General features: G+C 37.9%; 5 protein-coding genes across 6 annotated transcripts in view; 4 read left to right on the forward strand and 1 right to left on the reverse strand.

The window, feature by feature from the left end:
* Positions 1–7,031, forward strand: part of LOC100186425 (SAFB-like transcription modulator) — a 7,846-nt gene extending 815 nt beyond the window's left edge. The window contains exons 2-22 of the mRNA XM_026838472.1: positions 926–1,050; positions 1,106–1,157; positions 1,256–1,323; positions 1,391–1,412; positions 1,615–2,317; positions 2,410–2,512; positions 2,636–2,785; positions 3,187–3,290; positions 3,428–3,492; positions 3,568–3,640; positions 4,074–4,165; positions 4,356–4,725; positions 4,799–4,900; positions 5,103–5,243; positions 5,313–5,376; positions 5,449–5,617; positions 5,678–5,870; positions 5,925–6,078; positions 6,235–6,374; positions 6,432–6,563; positions 6,832–7,031. Coding sequence (XP_026694273.1) covers positions 926–1,050; positions 1,106–1,157; positions 1,256–1,323; positions 1,391–1,412; positions 1,615–2,317; positions 2,410–2,512; positions 2,636–2,785; positions 3,187–3,290; positions 3,428–3,492; positions 3,568–3,640; positions 4,074–4,165; positions 4,356–4,725; positions 4,799–4,900; positions 5,103–5,243; positions 5,313–5,376; positions 5,449–5,617; positions 5,678–5,870; positions 5,925–6,078; positions 6,235–6,374; positions 6,432–6,563; positions 6,832–6,982 — 3,173 coding nt within the window. The 3' untranslated portion in view covers positions 6,983–7,031. The remainder of the gene's footprint in view (positions 1–925; positions 1,051–1,105; positions 1,158–1,255; positions 1,324–1,390; positions 1,413–1,614; positions 2,318–2,409; positions 2,513–2,635; positions 2,786–3,186; positions 3,291–3,427; positions 3,493–3,567; positions 3,641–4,073; positions 4,166–4,355; positions 4,726–4,798; positions 4,901–5,102; positions 5,244–5,312; positions 5,377–5,448; positions 5,618–5,677; positions 5,871–5,924; positions 6,079–6,234; positions 6,375–6,431; positions 6,564–6,831) is intronic.
* per-like (peroxiredoxin-like) lies at positions 7,024–7,965 on the reverse strand. The gene is given in 4 exon segments (NM_001032638.1): positions 7,024–7,254; positions 7,318–7,440; positions 7,495–7,648; positions 7,810–7,965. Coding segments are annotated over 4 exon segments (594 nt in total). The 5' UTR covers positions 7,913–7,965; the 3' UTR covers positions 7,024–7,040.
* A 1,265-nt stretch (positions 7,966–9,230) lies between these two features.
* LOC100176211 (E3 ubiquitin-protein ligase NEDD4-like) lies at positions 9,231–14,887 on the forward strand. The gene is made up of 24 exons (XM_009863086.3): positions 9,231–9,320; positions 9,378–9,451; positions 9,507–9,603; positions 9,790–9,828; positions 9,884–9,937; positions 10,008–10,064; positions 10,122–10,174; positions 10,236–10,329; positions 10,402–10,541; positions 10,934–11,090; positions 11,150–11,225; positions 11,287–11,438; positions 11,625–11,707; positions 11,771–11,903; positions 12,079–12,133; positions 12,199–12,329; positions 12,486–12,715; positions 12,881–13,002; positions 13,134–13,204; positions 13,352–13,521; positions 13,575–13,635; positions 13,818–13,985; positions 14,037–14,206; positions 14,481–14,887. The coding sequence occupies exons 1-24, from the start codon at positions 9,282–9,284 to the stop codon at positions 14,581–14,583; spliced, it is 2,529 nt and encodes an 842-aa protein (XP_009861388.1). The 5' UTR covers positions 9,231–9,281; the 3' UTR covers positions 14,584–14,887.
* Positions 14,888–16,670: 1,783 nt separating this feature from the next.
* Positions 16,671–18,290, forward strand: LOC100185613 (repressor of RNA polymerase III transcription MAF1 homolog). 2 transcript variants are annotated; one of them, XM_002130492.4, is made up of 2 exons: positions 16,671–17,434; positions 17,846–18,290. In XM_002130492.4, exons 1-2 carry the CDS (start codon positions 17,001–17,003, stop codon positions 18,111–18,113), a joined length of 702 nt encoding a protein of 233 aa, XP_002130528.1. In that variant the 5' UTR covers positions 16,671–17,000; the 3' UTR covers positions 18,114–18,290. The 2 variants fall into 2 exon arrangements, with proteins under 2 accessions (XP_002130528.1, XP_026694270.1); XM_026838469.1 differs by lacking the exon at positions 17,846–18,290 and adding an exon at positions 17,523–17,762.
* Positions 18,291–18,658: 368 nt separating this feature from the next.
* Positions 18,659–22,444, forward strand: part of LOC113474055 — a 3,946-nt gene continuing 160 nt past the window's right edge. Inside the window, exons 1-15 of the mRNA XM_026838473.1 lie at positions 18,659–18,874; positions 18,929–19,005; positions 19,091–19,148; positions 19,739–19,786; positions 19,880–19,949; positions 20,012–20,213; positions 20,266–20,363; positions 20,431–20,537; positions 20,587–21,060; positions 21,116–21,223; positions 21,326–21,503; positions 21,777–21,921; positions 21,973–22,019; positions 22,078–22,131; positions 22,342–22,425. Coding sequence (XP_026694274.1) covers positions 18,792–18,874; positions 18,929–19,005; positions 19,091–19,148; positions 19,739–19,786; positions 19,880–19,949; positions 20,012–20,213; positions 20,266–20,363; positions 20,431–20,537; positions 20,587–21,060; positions 21,116–21,223; positions 21,326–21,503; positions 21,777–21,921; positions 21,973–22,019; positions 22,078–22,131; positions 22,342–22,425 — 1,833 coding nt within the window. The 5' untranslated portion in view covers positions 18,659–18,791. The remainder of the gene's footprint in view (positions 18,875–18,928; positions 19,006–19,090; positions 19,149–19,738; positions 19,787–19,879; positions 19,950–20,011; positions 20,214–20,265; positions 20,364–20,430; positions 20,538–20,586; positions 21,061–21,115; positions 21,224–21,325; positions 21,504–21,776; positions 21,922–21,972; positions 22,020–22,077; positions 22,132–22,341; positions 22,426–22,444) is intronic.

Genomic DNA, 22,444 nt, shown 5'->3' on the forward strand with positions numbered 1-22,444 from the left:
ATGGAANGCGAATAAAACACGATTGTTTTATAACATTCTCGTTTGTAATGTAACAATCGTAATAGTTTATCAAAGTTATTCTGACATAAATAATCGTTAGATTATCCACGATGGACATGCGTAAAACTTACACCAATGTTTCATTTATCAAAAAGACGTTTCTAATTAAGTATAAATAATGTAATATTGGTCCTAATTTACCGCATAAAGTAGAATAAAAAGATTAGTGTGCAAAACCAATATCTAAAGCGTTTATTTCGCTTTAGAGATAACGTTGTTTTTTATCTGTATGACAGACCCCTTTTGAACGCGCTAGTTGCACCACTGGCTGCAAAAGTTATAAATACTTTTTAATTAAATAATTTTTATTGGAAATTACGAAACGAGACGTCTTTTTAACCGCAAACCACGTGCTCTGTAATATTTAAATAAGCGACGCTTTTCGACTGAATATGAACGCGTTCTCGTACGCCTTTCTCCTTGATGACGTCATAGGTGCTCGGGCTCGGGCTCGTGCCGAGCTTTTCGTTGAAGCTCGGCGCTCGGCGAACCCGAGCTTTAACAACTTCAGCACATCCCTAGTTATTGTTTAATTGTCGTAATAGTTATATTTTAAATGCAACTTTTTGCAAAAGTGCATTTACCACCATATGCTTCAGTTATGTAGAAATAAGTTTATATTCACATTACTATGAATCCGGCGCCGTGGTGTAGTGGTTAGAGCGCCTAAACCGTGTGATAACGACTGTCATTTTCCGGCCACGCGAGGATGAAGTAAGTTACATTCATTCATTCAATCGCTGATGGTTTGGAAAAATAGTAAATTAACATTCATCGTGTTATCTAACTTCATTTATCAACATATTATGTTTAAAAACGAATTTTTTCTGCTAAATGTGTTATAGTAATGTTTGGGTATAAGCAGCTGCTACAACATCCAACATTATCTTACAGGCAATTATTGAAGAAGGAGGAAATATAAACGAGATTGAAGTTAACTTAATAGCATCACCTAGTGGGAAGAAAACCTCAAAATCAAAGAAATTTGACGCAAGTTGTTTGGTTTTGCCGACTTTTCTTGGTTTAATTTGTTATTTTGTTTCAGGATGTTGCAAAACAAGAAGTTTCAGTGAAATCTGAAAATATTGAAAATACTGGTTTGTTTTTGTTTAATTATTGTTGTTAATTATGATGTTATACATTAATTAATTAAATAACCTTCCACAAAGTTAAAGTAACATTCATAATCACATAGGTGGGGACGTTGCAGTAAAAGTTGAAGTCGATACAAAAGTTGTTGAACCTCCAGTTTGCCCGGCAAAGGTAAAACTTATTGTTTAATGTTTGTAAAAATGTTGTTGTATTTTATTAACGATGTTGTTTTTTTCAGGATTCTTCGATAAAAACTGAAGGTTGGTGATTGTTGGTTTAATATATTTGTTGTTGTTTTGTTTATTTATTTTAATTTGGAAAAAGAAGACAACCCGACAACTACGAAGATTTTGGACATTTCCATCGAATGTAAACGAAGTTATTTTTATTTGTATTTAAGTTTATAATATTAATATGGTGGAGTCTATATTTGGTCGGTGAAAGTTTTCTTCCATGAAATAGAAAAGTCGTTGCAAGATCAGGTTCAAGATGAAACGGGGGTTGATGGGGATAAGGGGGAAGATGGGACGAGGGGGGAAGATGGTTCGGCCGATGAGGACAGAGCGGGGCAAGACGGTTCAGGTGAGGACGGAGCGGGGCAAGATGGCTTGAGCCAAGATGGTACGAGGGAAAATGGGACGGAAGACAATGGGAATGGATTCGACGATGGAAAGAGCAACGGTGATGTGTTGAACCATGCTGATGATGTCATGAACAACACTAATGATGTCATTAACAACACTGATGATGTCATTAACAACTCTGATGATGTCAAACACAGCAATGATGATGTCATAAACAACTCTGATGATGTCACAAGCAATACTGATAATGTCATAAACCAAAGCGAAGATGTCATAAATAGCACTGATGATGTCACAAACCATGCTGATGATGTCATAAATAGCTCCGATGATGTCACAAATAATGATGCAAACAACCAGGACGATACAACAACTACGGGCGATGGAATGGATAGCATGGAGGTCGGGGATGAACAAGATGTTGTTGTCGCCATCGAGGAAGACGTGCTGGATATGTTGGATTACGACCTCGAGATTCCCGACAAACCAGATGGTGGGGATGCAAGTGAAAATGTCAAACATGAAAATAAAGAAGAAATTAAAAGTGAATCGTCATCATCAGGTGTTAGATCTTCATCAAGGTTTGTGTGGATTATTATTCGCAAGGAAGAGAGGAGTTATCTAGTCAGGTTATAGTGAATATTATCTTGGTAGTTATATTGTTTATCAACAGGTGTAAGAACGAGGATACTGGATGTAAAAACTTGTGGGTGAGTGGGTTGTCGGCCACTACCCGCGCTAGTGAGCTCAAAGTCGCCTTCAGCCGATACGGGAAGGTGATTATGATGTCATAGATGATAAATATGTTCCTAACATAATTAAACAAAGCCATTGTTTTAAAACTTGGGATGACATAATTACAAACACCTGTAACATATAAGCCAAACATTATTATTTAGGTTGTTGGAGCCAAAGTCGTCACTAACGCTAAAAGTCCGGGTTCGAAATGTTTTGGTTTTGTAGCGATGGCAAGCGTTGCTGCTGCTGATAAATGTATTTTGCATCTTAATAAAACGGAGCTTCACGGGAGAACCATTACAGTGGAGAGGGTGGGTTGGGTTGGTTGTTATTAGGGATTTGTTTTTTTGCAAAAAGATTGTTAAACCGAAAAAAAAAAGTATAATGACAACAACAATTCCTAAAATGCATGTTTGAAATATTTATAAACCCACAAATAGAACAACCATTTTAAAACCATCATAAAACATATGATGTAATCCCCATGCATATAAAACCAAATATTCTAATTAAAACACAATATCCCGTACCATGTTACCCCGTACCATGTAACGCCGTACCATATTACCCCGTACTTTGTTACCCCATACCATATTACCCCGTACCATGTTACCCCGTACCATATTACCCCGTACCATGTTACCCCGTACCATGTTACCCCGTACCATATTACCCCGTACCATGTTACCCCGTACCATATTACCCCACACAGACGATGAGCGATCCATCAACATCACGCAAACCCGATCGTAAACCAACATCAACTTCCGATAAAACAAACAAGGACTTGAATAAAGCGGACAAGATGAAAGAGAGGTTTGTTGTGTGAGGTCTGTTCAAACGCTCGGTATTTATACTTGTCAATATTTTATATATAAGTTGTGTTTTAACAGTTTGTGGTAAAACTAGTTGAACACCATTTACAATATCTTAATAATACTGATGTTCCACAGTACATCCGACAAGAAATATTCAACGAATGAAAAGTCTAGAAGTTTAAATGACGGAGCAAATAAAGGTAAAATAGAAATAGTATCAGCAAACATAGAAATACTATTAATTAAGGTAGATTTAACATTAAAATTGCTTCCAGAAGACAAATCATCTGCACGCCGACGATCACAAAGTGACATTGGGAAAAGCCGAGGAAACGATCGTCAAAACAGGTTAATGTGATGTCTATGAATTTATATATAATGTCTATGAATGTATATATGATGTCTATGAATGTATATATGATGTCTATGAATGTATATATGATGTCTATGAATGTATATATGATGTCTATGAATGTATAGTGTGCCTGAACACAGGGGAGGCAGGGGTAGTTAGACACACAATCCTGTGAAACAAATCTAACTTATTGGTTGTAATGTTTACTGATTAATAAAGTGCGGTAAAGAGAATCCTTATAAAAATTATATAAATGTATATGGTAATATAAGATATCTATGTTGGTAATATAAGATATCTATGTTGGTAATATAAGATATTTATTTGTTATATAAGATATCTATTTGTTATATAAGATATCTATTTGTTATATAAGATATCTATTTGTTATATAAGATATCTATTTGTTATATAAGATATCTATAGCAGGGCTGGGGATAAGCGACACAACGCAAGCGAGCCAAAGCCAACAAACCGTGAAGAACCTTACAGGAAACGAGTGCGACAACAAGATAATGGTGATTGTGATGTCATAATAACATCGTGTGGTGTCATAATGTTTATTATTATTTTCAACACCTGGACAAATCTATAAAAAACCTTTTAATGCAAAACAGCAGCAAATTGTGGTAACTTTTGTTGAAAACTTATTATAACTGACACATTTTACTGTCATAAAAATATAATGACATCATATTCCCCTCACAGCTGGTCGAAAGGTCGTCATGGATACGAACAAAGGGGAAATGAGTTTACGGGTCAACGTTAGCGCCTCCAGTGGTCGCAAGCCCAACATGGTAAAGCGAGTCTCGAAACCAGTGAACCATGACAAGAAACAACCAATCAGGAAGCCGGAAGTTCTCACTCTGGAGCAAATCCGTGCTCAGAGGAGGGATGCTCCTAGGAGGAGAGTGGGAGAAGGGAGGAACCAATCACTGGCTGCGAGTGCCTCAGGAGTGGAGAGGGAGAGAGCAATGTTAAGAAGAGAAAGAGAAGAAAGGGAGTTTCTCCGGTTAGAGAGGGAGAAGCTGGAGAGAGAGAGGAGACAGTTGGAGAGGGATCGGTTGGAACGAGAGAAGTGAGTATTTGTAGGGTTGGGTGTTCTATATTGGGTGATGTCATCACACACAACCCTCCGTACATTAATCTAGGTTGGAACAAGAACGCATACGGTTGGAACAAGAACGGAAACGAGAATTGGAGCGGATCGAACGTGAGAAAGAAGAAATGAGAAGATTACAGGAAATGAATCGGTTCGTTCGTTTTTGGGGGGGTTAGGTGGTCCAACCGACCTTTGCGTCCAAACGCAAAAGCGTTAACTTTTGCAATGGGTTTATACTACGTTTTGTGTTTTCTTACTGTGGAAAGGCGTAAAATGGATTATTTTTATCCAAGTCCCATTTTTGACTATTTTTCCCAATCGAAATAAGTTTCAACTTGTGATCTTCCACGCAGGTACGAACAGACACAACGCCAACGACTTAAACGTTCGTACGACGAGCGTGGAAGGTCTCCTGCTAATAATGGATATCATAAGCGGGAGGGGGTTGGTGGTGAAAGGGAGGGAAGGAGGGGTGATCGAGATGATAGGAAGGGGTAAGTGGGGTTGCGGGGTTATTGCATGGGAGGGTGAACTCCATGTTTGACGCTTGTGTTGTGTTCCAGGAATTACAGCGAATATGAACGTTCCTCTCAATCGCAATCACAGAGCTCGTATCGAAATATACAGGTAATAATGGTGGTTGTGATGTCATAATGGTGGTTGTGATGTCCTAAATTTTGACTATGACATCATACACAGCGAGGATCAGCCGCTCGAATATCACGAGTCACGAAGACAGATTATCACGATGTTGATCGTCGCCGTGACAACGAGATGATGCACGACACCGACGCTCGATACGAGGCACGTCGAGTGGAGAAATATCGGGGGGTTGGGGTCAAAACGAACAATACTGGTCGGGGCTATGGTGGGTGGCTGGCTGTATTTAATGTTATGATAATTGTTTCTATTTATTTTATTATTACAGAAGCCACGAACGATCGTCGCATTGATGTTTCACGTGAGTCGGTTCGTGATACATCTCGTGATACTTCCCGTGATCATATTCGTGAATCTGTTCGTGAGACTCCTCGAGATCATGGTCGTGATATAACTCGAGAAACAACTCGTGAAACAAACCACGCACGTGATATATCTCGTGAAGCAGCAAGACGTCATGTGTAAGTTGTGTGGCTGATTTTGTCGAGGTCATTGTTACCATTATGACATCACAGAGAGGAGGTTGGTCGTAAAGTTGTTCCACGCGAGCGATTATCGGACGATCAGCGATATCGTCGTTCATCTGCGACCAGTGAAACATGGAGGGATACGAACACTAGAGGGCCAGCCACCGATCGTGATTTGAGGGAAGAGATTCGAGGAAGACAGGTTGGTTGTTGTGGAATAGAGGTTGGTTGTTGTGGAATAGAGGTTGTTGTTGTGGAATAGAGGTTGTTGTTGTGGAATAGAGGTTGTGCATTTATTAATTGATATTCCTCCCCAAACTAGGGTAAACAAGTTACATTGAACACTATCCTCCCACAGGCAACGGATTACACGGAACCTTCACGTCGTAAACTACCTGAACGTACGTCACATGATCGGAGAAGTGGTTCACGCTCCGTTGCAGATCACGGAGAATATCAACGTAGCACAAGTCATGGTGTGTCGCATAAAAAACAAACGTGGGTTTAATTATATAGTGTGTCTATGGAATTATATATTGTTTTTATGGATTACAGGACACCAGAGGTCAGTGGTAAGCCGATCCCGACGCAAACGAGTCGCGTTGGTGGCACGCATAGTGGTTGGACGTGGCAGGATAGCCAGCGTAATGTTACAAACTCTATGTGGGCAGGGAGTGCCGTACCTACGTGAGTATATGTTGTGGGTTTGTGTCTCACATTGGAAAGCTGGGGTAGTTGGGTGCGTCAAACTTTATTATTATTTAAGCAGCAAACATTAAGGTTGTATTTTGCAACTTATTTCTGTCTATAATTAATTATATATTTACTTAAAAATTTAGTGGGGGGGGGGGGGGGGGGGAAAGTTTTGGGCAAATATACAAGTAGGATTGCCACCCCATCTAACATCTATTCAATTATGTATGGGTGACCGTTACAACTAACACCGACCACACAGGTTGGCTACAGCACAGTTTGGTCTCGCCACACCACAAGCCCCGTTACCCAACCCAATGCTTGGCCATGGCATCAATGCTGCTTATATCTCATCGGAACAACATGGAGCTGTTGAAAGATTTCCAACTTACAAATCAATCAGAAGATATTAAACACTACTGCCTTTGTAATAAATGTAAATAAACGACGCTGAAATATTCACAGGGGTGTTTATTGTTTACTGAAATATTTCTGACTATCTTGAACATCTGGTTTGATCGTATCATCACCGGGTTTCCACCCAGCAGGGCAAACCTCGCCGTGCTGGTCTGTGAACTGAAACGCTTTGACCAATCGTAGCGTCTCATCCACTGAGCGACCGACAGGCAAATCATTAATCGTTATTTGCCGAAGAATTCCCATGGTATCGATGATGAACAATCCCCTGTGACGAAGGGTGAAAGTAATATTGGGGCAACGACAGTAACACCAAAGTTTTTATAAATACCTGAACGCGATTCCACTGCCTTCCATCAAAACCCCGTAGTCTTTAGATATTGCACAGTTTTTGTCGGCAATCAACGGGATTTTCATGTTTCCGATTCCCCCCTTCTTCCTTGGGATGTTTGTCCTGAGATTGAAGGAAATTAATTCAAGTCAAGACAACGGTACACGAACCACTCACCATGCGAGATGACTGAAGTGCGAGTCTGTGGAACACGCGAGCACCTCACACCCAATATCACGGAACTCTGACACACGATCACTAAACGCAATGATCTCCGTCGGGCAAACGAACGTGAAGTCGAGCGGGTAAAAAAACAAAACAACATATTTTCCTGCGATATTAAATATATCATATTTGTTTATAGTGAAGGGTTGAATAAAATAACAAAGAAAATTATTAAAAATTTATGGAAAAAGTATCAACTACAAAGCATGTCTAAACTCAAATACTGTTAACAAACAAACATCAAGTATAACCAGTGAAGATATTTACCTTTATATTCGCTTAGTGAAATATCACGAAAATCTCCGTTCACAACTGCTGTTGCCGTAAAATCTGGGGCGGACTTTTGAATGCAAGCTTTACCGGCGGACATGATTATAACTCAAACGTTCAAACTGAAACTAATATGGCGAGCCTGGAACAACGTGCGAGTTAAGTCAGGAAATCACTTCAGCAGTTTGTTATAAATCAACATGGCCAGTGTTGCACAAATTTATGAGTATATTTCATCATCGTAAAAAAGTTTGTCAATAACTATTGTTTGTTGCCAGAATTTTGATCACAAATTATAAACCGTACGGTAGCTTTTATTTTTTTGTAAAAGTTTTCAAAATGGACTCATTAAGTATGGTATTTGCTCAAATCTAATATACATTAGGCAGCACTGTATTTCCTTTCTCTTCCCGTATGTTCGTGAAAATGTTGCGCCAGACAAGCAAATGTTACATATGTACCGCTAGTCGCTTGGCCATCGATCGGCTAACACCGTGTAATCGTGTTTGCTTAAAATATAAGTTCTTATCCTCACATGACAATGACGGTGGTTATAACACAGGTGTTTAAATTACCTCACTGTTGCATCACAATTACTCAGCAATTTTACAAAGTTTTATACAACGCGTGAACTTTAAATTTTGTAAAATCTTTTTATTTTTTTTGTTCCCAACCCCCCAAAATATGTGAAAACTATTAATTGATTTATAATCGGGGACAAATAAAATTGTTTTTTTAAGATGTCTACTTCACGCTGAATGATTTCTACAGGAAGTTAAATTTTTATTTATTTTTTCGGGGTGCGAAAAAACAGGATTTAACTAAATGAGTTGTAATTATGCAATTAATCATACTTTATAAACAAACCAGATAAAACATACAATATTTATATAAAAACTAAAAAAGAACTTTAGGTATATACACAGACGTAATTAAATATTTAGAAAATACTCGCTTATTGCGCAAGTATTAAATATTTGTTTGTTTTTTTCGTGATTAATTATTAAACCTGACGCTATTTCTGTTACTTTTTCACAAAATTGTGTTTTGACCCAGTGTTTTGGTCCCATGATGTCGTCATGACGTCATACTCGGGTGGATTTGGGAAATTTTCCGAATCGAAAAAAAAATTCGCGAAAAATTACAAGATTGCGGGTCATGGGTTTGTTGTGGTTTAGTTTTGTTGTTTATAAAGTTGTTATTAAGTTGCATCTGTTGGATGTTCGTAGTTTAAGTGAAGAAGTGTTGGGCTGTGGTGTTTATGAGGTTTGGGGGTGGATACATTGTAACATGATAGTTTGTATCGCATTGCAACTATAAATAATTGTATTGCACAAATTAGTTGTTTTAGTTTTAAAGACCTTTTTTATTTCAATTGTTGTTGCAAAGAATTCCTTGTTGTTATGATGTCATAATAACAGCAATTGTTACAGAGCATTTTTTTGTAAATAAATATAAAGTTGATATTGATGGCGGATGAAGTAACTCATGGTCACAATCCACAACAAGTATGTATTATGATGTCATATTATGTTACTATGTCATCACCAACCCTTTTATTACAGGAGGGTTCTAGGTTGGTAAGGATCCAAGTTTTATCGGGACATAATTTAGCAAAGAAAGATATTTTTGGTGCCAGGTAAAATGTTGTCACTTGTGCTTATACTTTAATAAATTACTTTCTAATCCAACAGCGATCCTTATGTGAGCGTGTCATTGTACAAGCCTAAGCGATCGGCGAGTGGATCGTCAAAAACAATCACCTGTGTCAACACAAAGACAAAGAAACGGGTGAATAATAATCATTGTGATGTCATAACAGGAAATGTATTGTTGATTAATTATGATGTCATTTCAGATATTGTTTGTTTGTTTCATAACAATCATAATATTTAATCAATGATTAAATCTTTTTTTCATCGTTTTATTGAACTTTATTATTTGTTTGTTGTGATGTAACAATCATTTATATTCCAGACATTGAATCCATCTTGGAACGAAAAGTTTTTGTTTCGTGTAAGTTTTAATAAATTAATTTAAACGACGCAAAAATTTAATAAACTTGTAACAGGTGGTTCCCCGTGAGAACAGGTTGTTGTTCGAAGTGTTTGATGAAAATAGACTGGTACGTGGTAGCTTATACGTGGTAGCTTATTTATGTTGGGTATATATTTAATAACCCCATGTTTTTAAAGACACGCGATGATTTTCTCGGCCAAGTTGACATTCCAATAAATGCTTCTTACATTTCCGTAAGTTTATGTTTGTGGTTATTTAGTATTGGAGTTATATAATATATGTTTACGTAGAATGATGACGAGACCGGAACCCCCCACAGGGAATTCCCCCTACGACCCCGAAGGTAAGAGGTCACATGGGGTTAAAACTTAAAGGTCAAAGTTTAACCACTTATTTACCCACAGTTCCAAATCAAGGGTCAAAGGTCATTTGAGGTTAAAGTTGTCCTACGCAGATCTTCCCTCGACCAACGATAATAACGATGACTCGCCTAACGAGGTTTGTGATGTCATAATGATGTGTTGTGATGTCATGATGATGGTACATCATAATATCAACCCCCATAAACAGGGAGATTGGGAATTAGTTGATGAAGAGACACGAGAAGGTCCCGTGTTGCCTGGAGGTTGGGAGGAAAGACAAGATCATCTCGGGAGGACGTATTATGTTCATCATGAAACAAGAAGAACGCAGTGGCAACGACCTGTTGTGTGAGTTGTATATATAGTAGTTTGTTGTAGTGAATGCAGTGGCAACGACTTGTTGTGTGAGTTGTATATATAGTAGTTTGTTGTAGTGATCGCAGTGGCAACGACCTGTTGTGTGAGTTGTATATATAGTAGTTTGTTGTAGTGAACGCAGTGGCAACGACCTGTTGTGTGAGTTGTATATATAGTAGTTTGTTGTAGTGATTGCAGTGGCAACGACCTGTTGTGTGAGTTGTATATATAGTAGTTTGTTGTAGTGAACGCAGTGGCAACGACCTGTTGCGTGAGTTGTATATATAGTAGTTTGTTGTAGTGAAAGCAGTGGCAACGACCTGTTGTGTGAGTTGTATATATAGTAGTTTGTTTATACATTGTTTGTATACTAACCCCCACAGCCCCCCCAACCCTTCAACACCGGAAACCCCCTCCACTTCATCGGATAGTGATGTCACAATGGGCACGGCAGCCGCAGCCGAATTGTTCCGACAGCGTCGACATATAAGCGAAGATGTGACGGAACAACCAAGGTCGTCTCGTAATGAGGATCATAGTGTAAGTGATGATGTCATAAGTTATGATGTCACAAGTGATGATGTCAATTGTTGTTACAGTGGGAAGTGATATCGGAAACCTCATCAACCGACCCTCCGACCCCACCTCCATTACCAAGGTCACCAAGTCTACCTAGTGAGTATGATGTCATAATGTGGTGTGATGTCATAATGGTGGTGTGATGTCACTATCTCAGGTCAAGCGGAGATGACATCATCAAGCGTAACAACAGTAGACGGGGAACTCCCAGATGGTTGGGAGGCGAGAGTCGACCCGAAGACAAATCGGAAATATTTCGTTGATCACGTGAATAAAGTCACGTCATGGCATAAACCACGGAATATCACGGTATGTTGATCACGTGAATAATATCATGGCATAAACCACGGAATATCAAGGTATGTTGATCACGTGAATAATATCATGGCATAAACCACGGAATATCACGGTATGTTGATCACGTGAATAAAGTCACGTCATGGCATAAACCACGAAATATCAAGGTATGTTGAATAATATATGATATCTATGCAGCGAACCACATCATCCAGCGAACGCAAATCAGCCACAAATTCTTCGCAATCATCAAAATATCTTCCAGCGGGGTGGGAAATGAAGTGAGTCAGCAATATTAATCATGACTAAGCCTATTTATCATTACTCTGCATTATTTTACTCAGGACTGCCCCAAGTGGCCGAGTATTTTTTATTGATCACAATCGACAAGTAACGAGTTGGGACGACCCGAGGACGAAGCGACCACCAACAAGTCGGGGAAATTTTAAAAACGCGAGCGAGATCGGACCATTGCCTGTAAGTTTGTGGTGTAATTGTTGTGTATAAACATAATGGAAAGATTCCATATCAGTTACATCACCATTCACAAATTATTGTGCATTAAAGTAGATTAGGCGGGACTTGAACCTGGTCCCACAAATTGCAAGCTTGCCGCTTAACTAACGTTGTGTTGGTTGTATCTTTATAACAGGATGGCTGGGAGGAACGGATTCACACCGATGGAAGGATTTTTTACGTTGATCATAGTATGTTTATATTATATTTATGTTTATATTATATCTGTGTTATTAATAAATTTTTATTTCTATAGTCAACCACAAAACGCAATGGGAGGACCCACGATTACAAAACCCCGAAATAACTGGCCCGGCCGTCCCTTACTCCAGAGATTACAAACAAAAATATGAATTCTTCAAAAGCAAACTTCATAAATCAGTTTCGGTAAGGTTTGTGTCAATTATATCATTGCTCATGAAGTAATATGAATAATTCATTAGAAGAAATATATTTCGCTTTAAACGGCATCACCGATTCTGGCTGTTACGAGAATTTTCCAACTGCATCAGATTCACCATAAACACAACATTAATCTTACAGCGCGACATTCCAAATCGTTTCGAGATGAAAGTTGATCGTCGAACTATTTTGAATGATTCATATCGAGTGATTAGTCGCGTTAAGAAACCAGAGTTCCTTAAGTCAAGGCTGTGGATTGAATTTAATAAAGAGAAGGGGTTGGATTATGGGGGCGTGGCGAGGGAGTGGTTCTATTTACTATCGAAGGAAATGTTTAATCCATATTATGGATTGTTTGAATATTCTGCAACGTAAGTTCCATTATGTAGTTTCTTTATTCCATCGGTTACGACTATTTATACACCAAACTATGTACGGGTCGGTTATGTTGGTTGAGTCATTCTGTATATAGTGGGCCATCCTGGCATGGGGTGTTTGATATAAAACACCCATGATGTAACTTAATTAACCTGCAGCGATAATTACACGTTACAAATCAATCCGAACTCTGGTATGTGCAATGAGGATCATTTTGATTGGTTCCGATTTATCGGTCGCGTTGCAGGGATGGCTGTTTACCACGGAAAGTTACTTGATGGTGAGTTATGCAGGGGGTTTGTTTTAATTGTAAGCGTGTTTTAACGACCGTCGTTGCATCCGGTGTTTTTATTGTTTTTAATCTTGGCCCCCCTAACCCAAGAAAGCTTTTCATATCAATATTCTTTGCAGCTTTCTTCATTCGTCCGTTCTACAAGATGATGTTGGGGAAGCCGATCACATTGAGAGATATGGAGTCCGTGGTAAGTGGGGTTGGGGTTGGGTGTGTCACACCAAGAGGCCGAATGCTCGTCATAGTTGGTTATTTTGTTCATGAAGTTACTTCGTACATTACTATGCGGGTTACTACGAATGTGTGAAGATTATTATTCACGACTTTCCCTCCCCAGGACAGCGAGTATTACAACTCGTTGAAATGGATCCTCGAAAACGACCCGACCGATCTTGACCTTTGTTTCACGGTGGATGAAGAATTATTTGGTCAAATGAAAGTTAACGAACTGAAACCTGGAGGGGCGGATATCAAAGTTAACAACGAGAACAAACGAGAATATATTCAGTATGTTTAAACTTTAATGCCTCGGTTTTTTTAATTCAACCCATTGTTTACAGGTTGGTTATAAAGTGGAGGTTCGTATCGCGAGTGCAAGAGCAAATGAAGTCTTTCCTTCAGGTGAAGATTGGCTTATGTCTGTTGTATGGCACGCTACAATGTCTATGCTTATAGTAACATATAGGGTTAGGGGTTTGGCAAAGGGAAGACAGGGAGAGTTAGACACACAATCCTTTGAAACAAAACCTGTGGTGTCTATGATGTATTAACATATTATTGTCACATCATAATCCCCATTATAGGGTTTCAATGAACTTATCCCAAGCAACCTGGTAAAAATATTTGATGAAAATGAAGTTGAATTACTGATGTGCGGGCTCGGCGATGTCGATGTCAATGATTGGAGAAGAAACACCAATTATAAAGGAGATTACTCAGCGAATCATATCGTTATTCAGTGGTTTTGGAGGGTGGGTGTTTGGTTTGATTTCTATGTTGGTTATTTAATATTTCTATGCCAGGCGGTGTTGTTAATGGACCCGGAGCTTCGAGTTCGATTCTTACAATTCGTGACGGGGACCTCTCGAGTTCCGATGAACGGGTTCGGAGAATTGTGGGGGAGTAACGGACCCCAGTTATTTACCATCGAGAAGTGGGGAACCCCCGAGAAGCTGCCCCGAGCTCATACATGGTGGGTAACATGGGGTATAGGGGGGTATGGTTGTTGGCTGTTCTGGTAAAACACCTGTTGTCCATCATGGGTGGAAAGGATAGATGTATAAAATATGGAGTGACAACATACACTCGTAAATATTTATAAATCTTTAAATTACTGTATCGTAGCCGTATGATCTCACAATATAGACAACGCATTGATTGCAAACTGGTTATGATTTTGTTGCTACCAGGTGTAACATTAAGTAAATAACTCTTCTGGTTGAAAATAACTAAACCCTCCCCCCCAGTTTCAACAGGCTGGATTTGCCGCCGTATAAAAGTTTTGAAGAGTTGAGGAAGAAGTTGTTGCTTGCGATCGAAAGCACGCAGGGGTTCGAGGGGGTGGATTAATACTGACCTCGTGTGGTGGATTAATACTGACCTCTTGTGGTGGATATTTTTAGTGATTATTGTAATATTTACGACAGAATTAAATCCCCCCATTAATATTGCTCAAGTATTAACTAACATGTTGCTTTCTATAAAGATATGTTCCATATATATTGTGTATTTGATGTATATACCAAACATTACTAATTTGGTAATCAACAATTTGAATGTTTGCATCAAAACTAGATTAAAATTAAAGTAATGAGAAATAGAGTGTTTTAGTATAAATAGTAGGATGAAAACGCAATTGTTTGTTGCTGTTAAGTGTCTTGCTCATGACACATACACCCACAATAGTAGCAGCGACGAACCTTGAATCCGGTATCTAGGCTGGTAGCAAGATATGTTACACTTTGACAGCGAGCGTAAATATATGTGATTGACTTTATTTCAACTTAGCAAGTGGCACATCGGTTCAATACATGAATAAGAAATTTACAAAATACATGAAAAAGTGTTTTACAGAAATAGAAAATATAAAACAGTGCAAGGTTTAAAAAGACTGCAGTTGTAACAAAAAGTCAAGGTTTATTCATTGGATTCATCGACCCCAGCTTGTGCCAACAACTCCGCGATGTTTTTCTCCAAATCATCAATCCTTCCACCCATATCGTCGATTCGTTGAACAATGTTCTCGGACATATTCTGGAACTTTCCCTGCATTTCATTGAGAACTTCTTGAACGAAAACCGTCAAATCTTGAACGCTTTTTGGGTCGATGTCGGCCATTTTAATACTTGTTTAATTCAAGCTTAATTGCTGCTGAATCTAGAAACATAAGCAGTCGTTACATAATGGCTGGCACAACACAAGTTAACATTTAACACATACGAATACAAGTTATGAAGCGATATGGCTTGTTTTAAACATCTACCTAGCAACCTTATACGCCACAAAACAAACAAAACAAAGCGTCTTATTTGTTCATCTGTATTGTAAGTAGCGTTTCATGAAATTCTTTCATTCGTAAACGGGGTTATTTATTTAAGGGGCGGTCAACAGTAAAACTAAAGGGGGGCATATTTAAATTTAGTAAACCTAAAATAACGTTATATATAGTTTTTATCTTTAATAATCCACAATATTATGAATAAATAAGTTGTATGTTTACCCCCTGTTGTAGCTCAAATATGTAAAATTACATTATATACATTTATCTTCAGTGAGCCCCTTAATTTAATAAAACCTAAAATCTAGACCCAACGCTATCTAGCGGATTCTGTTTGAACAATACTTTCTCCCCAAATAATTATCGGCCGCAAAAAAAAATTGTAAAAAAATATTTTTTATTTTAAATTACAGAAATTATAAGAAACTTAATTCTGTGTATTGTAAAAATTTATAACTTCTTTGTTTAAATCAGAGCCATAGAAATACCGAGTAGTCCAACCCATTGTTACGTAAAACACAAATTGAACGGCAATTTGGGTCCAAAATAACACAGTAGGTATAGGGAAAATGTATGTTTTTCGGTAAATTACAGAAAAACATGGGCCTAAAAACAAATTTAAAGGTTGAAAAATGTAAAAAACATGTGTTATTTGTTTTCTGTGTCAAAAAAAGTCAAAAATTAGAATCAGAAGCGGTTGATTTGCGACATTTTAGTCATTTAATGCGGCTAAATTTATACATTTTTTCTAAAAAATGTTTGGTAAGGTAAATATAAGCTGTTTTACACCTTCCTACAATAGGAAAACACAAACAAAACTTAACAAGTTCGTTTAAACCCATTGTCAAAGTCACCACTTTTGCTCTATTTTGGACACACATAGACGGCAGTTGGACTACTCGGTGTTTATACGACTCTGGTTTAAATGAAAGGTCAAAGATCTCGCAAGATCTTTTTATGACGTCACACACGATCGCGTTTTTCGCGCACAAAGAACTTTCTCTTCTCTAATTAGAAAAAAGATAAAAGAAAGAAAAAGAAAGAAGGTAAATAAGCTCGTAGGAGATGTGATTAAGTTAAAGGAAGTCAGATTTGCAAAACAAAGAAAAGCAAATATTGCAGCGTAAAACTGGATTGCAGATAATTCAGACATTTAATATTGTTTATAAATATAAATTATTTGATATATTATGAGCCAGTCGTAAATATATTGTGTTATATTGTCAGTAACCATGGGCGTATATTGACAGTTTGAGTTTCGCCAGATATTAATAAGTTTCTCTTTATTTCAGAGTTTTAAATAAACAGCAATCAAGGTTTAATCAAATATATATTTGAATTCCCGTCAAAAATTTCACGTCAACAAGTGTCTCTTTATACCGAAGATTGTGAAAGTATTAATTCTTCGAAGACGTTATGTGCTTTAGTCAGCAACAACAAAAATATACGAAAAATATATTTTCCAAATCGAACTTTAGTTTTCATCGAAATGAAATTTCTGGAGAATTCCAAACTGGAAGCGCTCAACAGTGCTTTGATGATTGAGAATGGTGATTGTTGCGTCATAGGGCGAGTTGAAAGTTATTCTTGTAAGATGGCCGGAGACGATAAACGATTGTTCAAGACATTGTCACACGAGGGCGACCCTAACGAACTCACGGTTTTGTCACCGCCGCAGACTGTGGCTTCTGTCAGTCCGGCCGGGTATTCTACGAGTGCTGATGAGAACGAGAATCCACTCAACTATGCTTGTAGTCGGAAGACTTTATATTATCTCATTTCTACTTTGAACGCTTCGTTCCGACCCGATTATGACTTCAGCAATGCCAAGAGCGACGAGTTTAGTCGCGAACCGAGCGTTAACTTTGTCACAAATTTCATCAACAGCAGCTTGGGTGCCGTGCTGGGGGAACGATACAACCGGTAAATATGACAATGAATGAAAATATTTATCCTCGCATGGTAAGCAACGACAATCGTTATAACACGGGTGTTGTTTTTAATCCATTAGTGGCCACTGGGTTGGAGCAGTTGCCGCTGAGTGTCTTGCCCAAGAACGCAATGAAAGCATCGACTCATGGCCCATACTAACCACTAAGCCACCGCAGACAATGTATCTTTATAACATCATTATCTGCAGATTATGACATCACTTCCTGTTGTAGTAACGTGTTGTTTGTTTCACAGAAAGTTAAGGCGTGTTGGTTGTGACAGAGTTGTTGTCGTTTGATTACTAAGAAATATTTTATAATCGATGAACACTGGACAACGTTATAAATATTTCACTAACATTTAGTTTGTGTGAAATCCATGTTTTGTTATATTTATCTTCAGGTTGAGTTCGTTGATATGGTCTTCCATCAACGACGAGATTCAGCTCGACGATTGTGTCGTTTATAGTTACAACCCCGATCTTGATTCGGACCCGTACGGTGACGAGGGGTGCTTGTGGTCATTCAATTTCTTCTTTTACAATCGTAAGATGAAGCGGATGTTGTTTTTTACGTGTAAAGCCCAAACATCTGTTGATGAAAAGTTCGAGATCGAGGGGATAGAAGAAAGTTTCGAGTTCACCCACCAACTACCACTTATATTACAATGATTATATTTTGTACAAATTGTATATTTTCTTATATTCTATGTTCTTATGTAAATACATTGTTACCATATGTGTAGCCTTATGGTACCACTGGAACTTTTACTTTTTATGTACACATGTTTCACTGTTCTGCATATTATTAAAAGAGGATAATACTTCAGCGTGCACTATGGGGTAAATAGCTTGTTTATATCGAATGTTGGTAACTTAACTATCCTTGCATGGCGGGCAATGACCGTTGTTATAACACAAGTGTTTCATGCACCTCACATATAAGTTACCACGTATGTAACTTTGTGGGTGATTGTTTTTCTCTATAGCTGATAATTTAGAGTTTTAGACAGCTCATTAATGACTACTGGGTTGTTTTGTAAAACTTTTATGCTTTCAAATAAGGTTAAACAGTGTAGTAAACTACGCTTGGTGGTCTAAGGTGAAATATTAACATCAAATACTTCGGAAAGTCAAGGTATATACTTCCTAAACACCAACAAAATAATATACACCCCTGAACGTTTACGCAGTTTATATGATTTCGATGTCTAGATCACCGCCGCCCGATTTTCTGATTTTTTTTATAAATTTTGTTTCAAAATAAAAGTAATATTTTGACGAAAATATTGTCGCTGTACAGCTTTGGATTTGTCATGTAGTTTAGTTTGTAGAAGGTTTAAACTCGACATGACTGAAGGTCTATTGCAGAAACCGCTTCCGGACCCCTGGAGCTTTGGGGTCTTGAAAGACGGCCGAGTTTTCTTTATAAAGTAAGTTTATTGTAATGTATTGAAGTTAAAGTTTAATAATTGTTTTAATTAAAGTGACGACGATGAAATTACGACGTGGCTGCACCCTACATTAGGAACAAGTGTTATGACAGGTTACTATAGAAGCCAAGGTTAGAACTTTGATGTTTTAATCTTTTTTGGATAGTTAATGCTACAATATAATTTACGTGTTTGTAACAAAAGTTGTTGTTTTAGATTTACCCGATGGTTGGGAGTTGGGGTTTACCATTGAAGGAATTCCATTCTACATCAAGTTGGTTGTTTTATTATTGTGACAATTGTTAAATATTTTAACCTGATCTTTATGAATGAATGAATGTAACTTACTTTATCCTCGCGTGCCGGAAAACGACGGTCGTTATAACACGGGTTTAACACCTCGTGCCAGCTTACGAGTTACCATGTATGTTGCTTTGTGGGTGATTATTTTTTGGGGGGATTTTTTAATATTTTTATGTATGGCTGTTAATTTGGACAACCTTGGAGCAATTGTCGTTGGTAGCAGTGCGAGCCTTGAACCCATTACCTTTAGGTTACCGGCAGGTGCGCCAACTACTCAGGCGTCGGATAAAAAGTCTGTGGTTATGAACGTTCACCGTCCTGTATAGCAAAGGTTCGGTTGGCTCTCTGTCGCCTCCTAGTGGTTGTTATGGACCCATGACGACCGTTGCAAGAAACTGAGAATCAATTTAACTTCTCGTTAAATGAATAAACTGAAATATAATTTAAATCTCTCGTTACAATAACAATGTTAAATCCCCACACTTAACAATAAAACAAAGGTTAATTATGTTACTTTGCTTTAAACAACTTCTTGTGATTAATAATAACTTTAATTTTCAGCCATAAAGAAAGATACACGACGCCCATGAAACCCAATGCAACGAGAAGGTAAAATATTTGTCCTCGAGCAACAAACTAATAAAACAATCCATCAGTGTCTAATGTTGAACTGGTATGACATCATAAATATTATTATTACAGCGACACAAAGAAGAAGAGAAAACCCTCGTTAAGCGGGACAATTACCCGACCATTGTTTCGTCGCAGAAGTGTATGTGATGTCATAATTAAGCTTTACTGAGTGTTGGATTTACTTTGGGATTATGTTTGTAGCAAACTGATCGACGAAGTACTGATGGTGGAAACAACGCTGGAATGAAAGGGAAGAAGTTGACGGCGATGCGTCGAGACGGAACATCATTTGTGGCGCGCAGTGGTTGGCTTTATAAACAAGATAACTCGGGGGTGGGCGGGGTTAGGGTGTGGCGCAAAAGGTGGTTCGTTCTCGCTGACTTTTGTTTGTTCTATTATAAAGGTAAATGTTTGTTAAAATATATCTTGTGTTTATGATCATTATGACATCACAGACGCACGTGAGGGTGATGTCTTGGGAAGTATTGTTCTACCAAGTTATCAAATATCGACGGTGAACCCCGAGCGACATGGGAGAAAATATTCATTCAAGGTGATTGTTGTTGTTGTTACCATTGTAATAATGGTGATTGTTATTTATAATCAATTCTTATTTATAGATTGAACACTCTGGAATGCGTAGTTATTACATAAGTGCTGAGTCGTACCATGACATGGCAGAATGGATCAAACTATTGACCCCACTATGTTCGTTCCAACCCACAAGGTAACAACGTTTGTTTGTCGGGAGTTTAGATTAAAGAAAAATTTTCCAGGAAAGTGCTAAGTAATAACGGCACTGATAATGATGCGGCAAAATTTGGATTTACGGAAATACGACGAAACGAGAATCGATCAAACCTGAAAGATGAAAACGAAAATAATAATAACGCTAAAAATCATGGTGTGGCATCAACCACACATATCACAGCACCAAATACACATGTCATGGCACCAAGCTCACATGCCGCGGAACCAAACACATACACTACTGCACCAGGCTCCCACACCAAGGCACACACACATGGCACGGCACCTAACTCACATGGCACGGCACCCAACACACATGCCACGGCACCTAACTCACACACCAAGCCACGCCCACAAAATAAGCACGACACACCTGTACAAAGTAACGCGCGCACGAATGACACACATCGTGCGCGCAATGCACAACGTCCGCGATATTCAGATACTACTCATAGAAACAACATTAACCAAGATATGCATCGGCGATTATCTGACAACAGGTATCATGTCATAATGCAGCATAAGTATGACATCATAATGCTGATTGTTTAACAGTCACCAGCAAACAAATATTGTACGAAACAACTCGATGTTGCGTCTTGGAGATTGGGTTTCGAGTAAAAAGAAACGTAATTCATCCATGGGCAATTTAAACACAGTCAGGTAAAAACATTTATTTACTTGATGATAAAACATGAATCTCAATGCAAAGTTAAAATTGTTTTGTGTTTAAGCATGAATGATTAATTCTCCCGTGATACCCAGACCATCAAGTTCACGTGATAGTCGTACAATGAGATACGAATCACGTGATCGTCGATACAAACCAGGTTCGTATCATGATTACATGGATTCAATGGAAGTCGCTTCAAGCATTATGAGCGTACCACCTTTTCATAGAAATAACAAAACTTTGTCGTTGCCGAGGCCAAGGTCAACTCAGGTGGGCATAGATATCTTATATATTAATGGTGTAACATAGATATTAGATATCTTATATATATTAATGGTGTAACATAGATATCTTATATATATTAATGGTGTAACATAGATATCTTATATATATTAATGGTGTAACGTAGATATCTTATATATATTAATGGTGTAACATAGATATCTTATATATATTAATGGTGTAACATAGATATCTTGTATAATGAGTTGAACAAATTATCAGCCATGCGTTAAAGTATAGTTTACATTATTATATGACCAGACATTGAACCAACGAGGCAAACCTACCAAGAGCTTGGGTGAACTACACCCCCCCCTAACCCCTGTTACCCCAACGTCACCCAACATGTACGAGGTATTCACCCCAACAACAACTGAAGAAAAGTTCGATTATTCAAAACCATCTGGTAATGATGTCATAATGGATATTGTTTGATAATAATCAACGTTCGATACAGGTTCGGCAAACATAGAAATCAAACAAATGGATGTAAAAGGAAGAAGTGTAAGTGATGTCATAATGGTGTTAATGATGTCATAATAATTATTATGACATATTACAGGGCCAGTTGAGAGCGTTTGCGATATCCGTTCGGAAACCCCCTTCAGATGTTCAGGTTATTGTTTCTATGGTTGTAGTTATACTATCTTTATGTTTATATTGTTTCTATGGTTGTAGTTATACTATCTTTATGTTTATATTGTTTTTATGGTTGTAGTTATACTATCTTTATGTTTATATTGTTTCTATGGTTGTAGTTATACTATCTTTATGTTTATATTGTTTCTATGGTTGTAGTTATACTATCTTTATGTTTGTTCTTTAGAATTATTTGAAGAAAGTAGCGAGTTACGAGACTGAATTGAAAACGAATGAGCAACGAATGGAAGCAGGGGATGATTGTACGGGGGTACGTAGTTGTTGTATAT

This window comes from Ciona intestinalis, unplaced genomic scaffold (genome assembly GCF_000224145.3).
Source record: "Ciona intestinalis unplaced genomic scaffold, KH HT000093.2, whole genome shotgun sequence".
Lineage (NCBI taxonomy): Eukaryota > Metazoa > Chordata > Ascidiacea > Phlebobranchia > Cionidae > Ciona > Ciona intestinalis.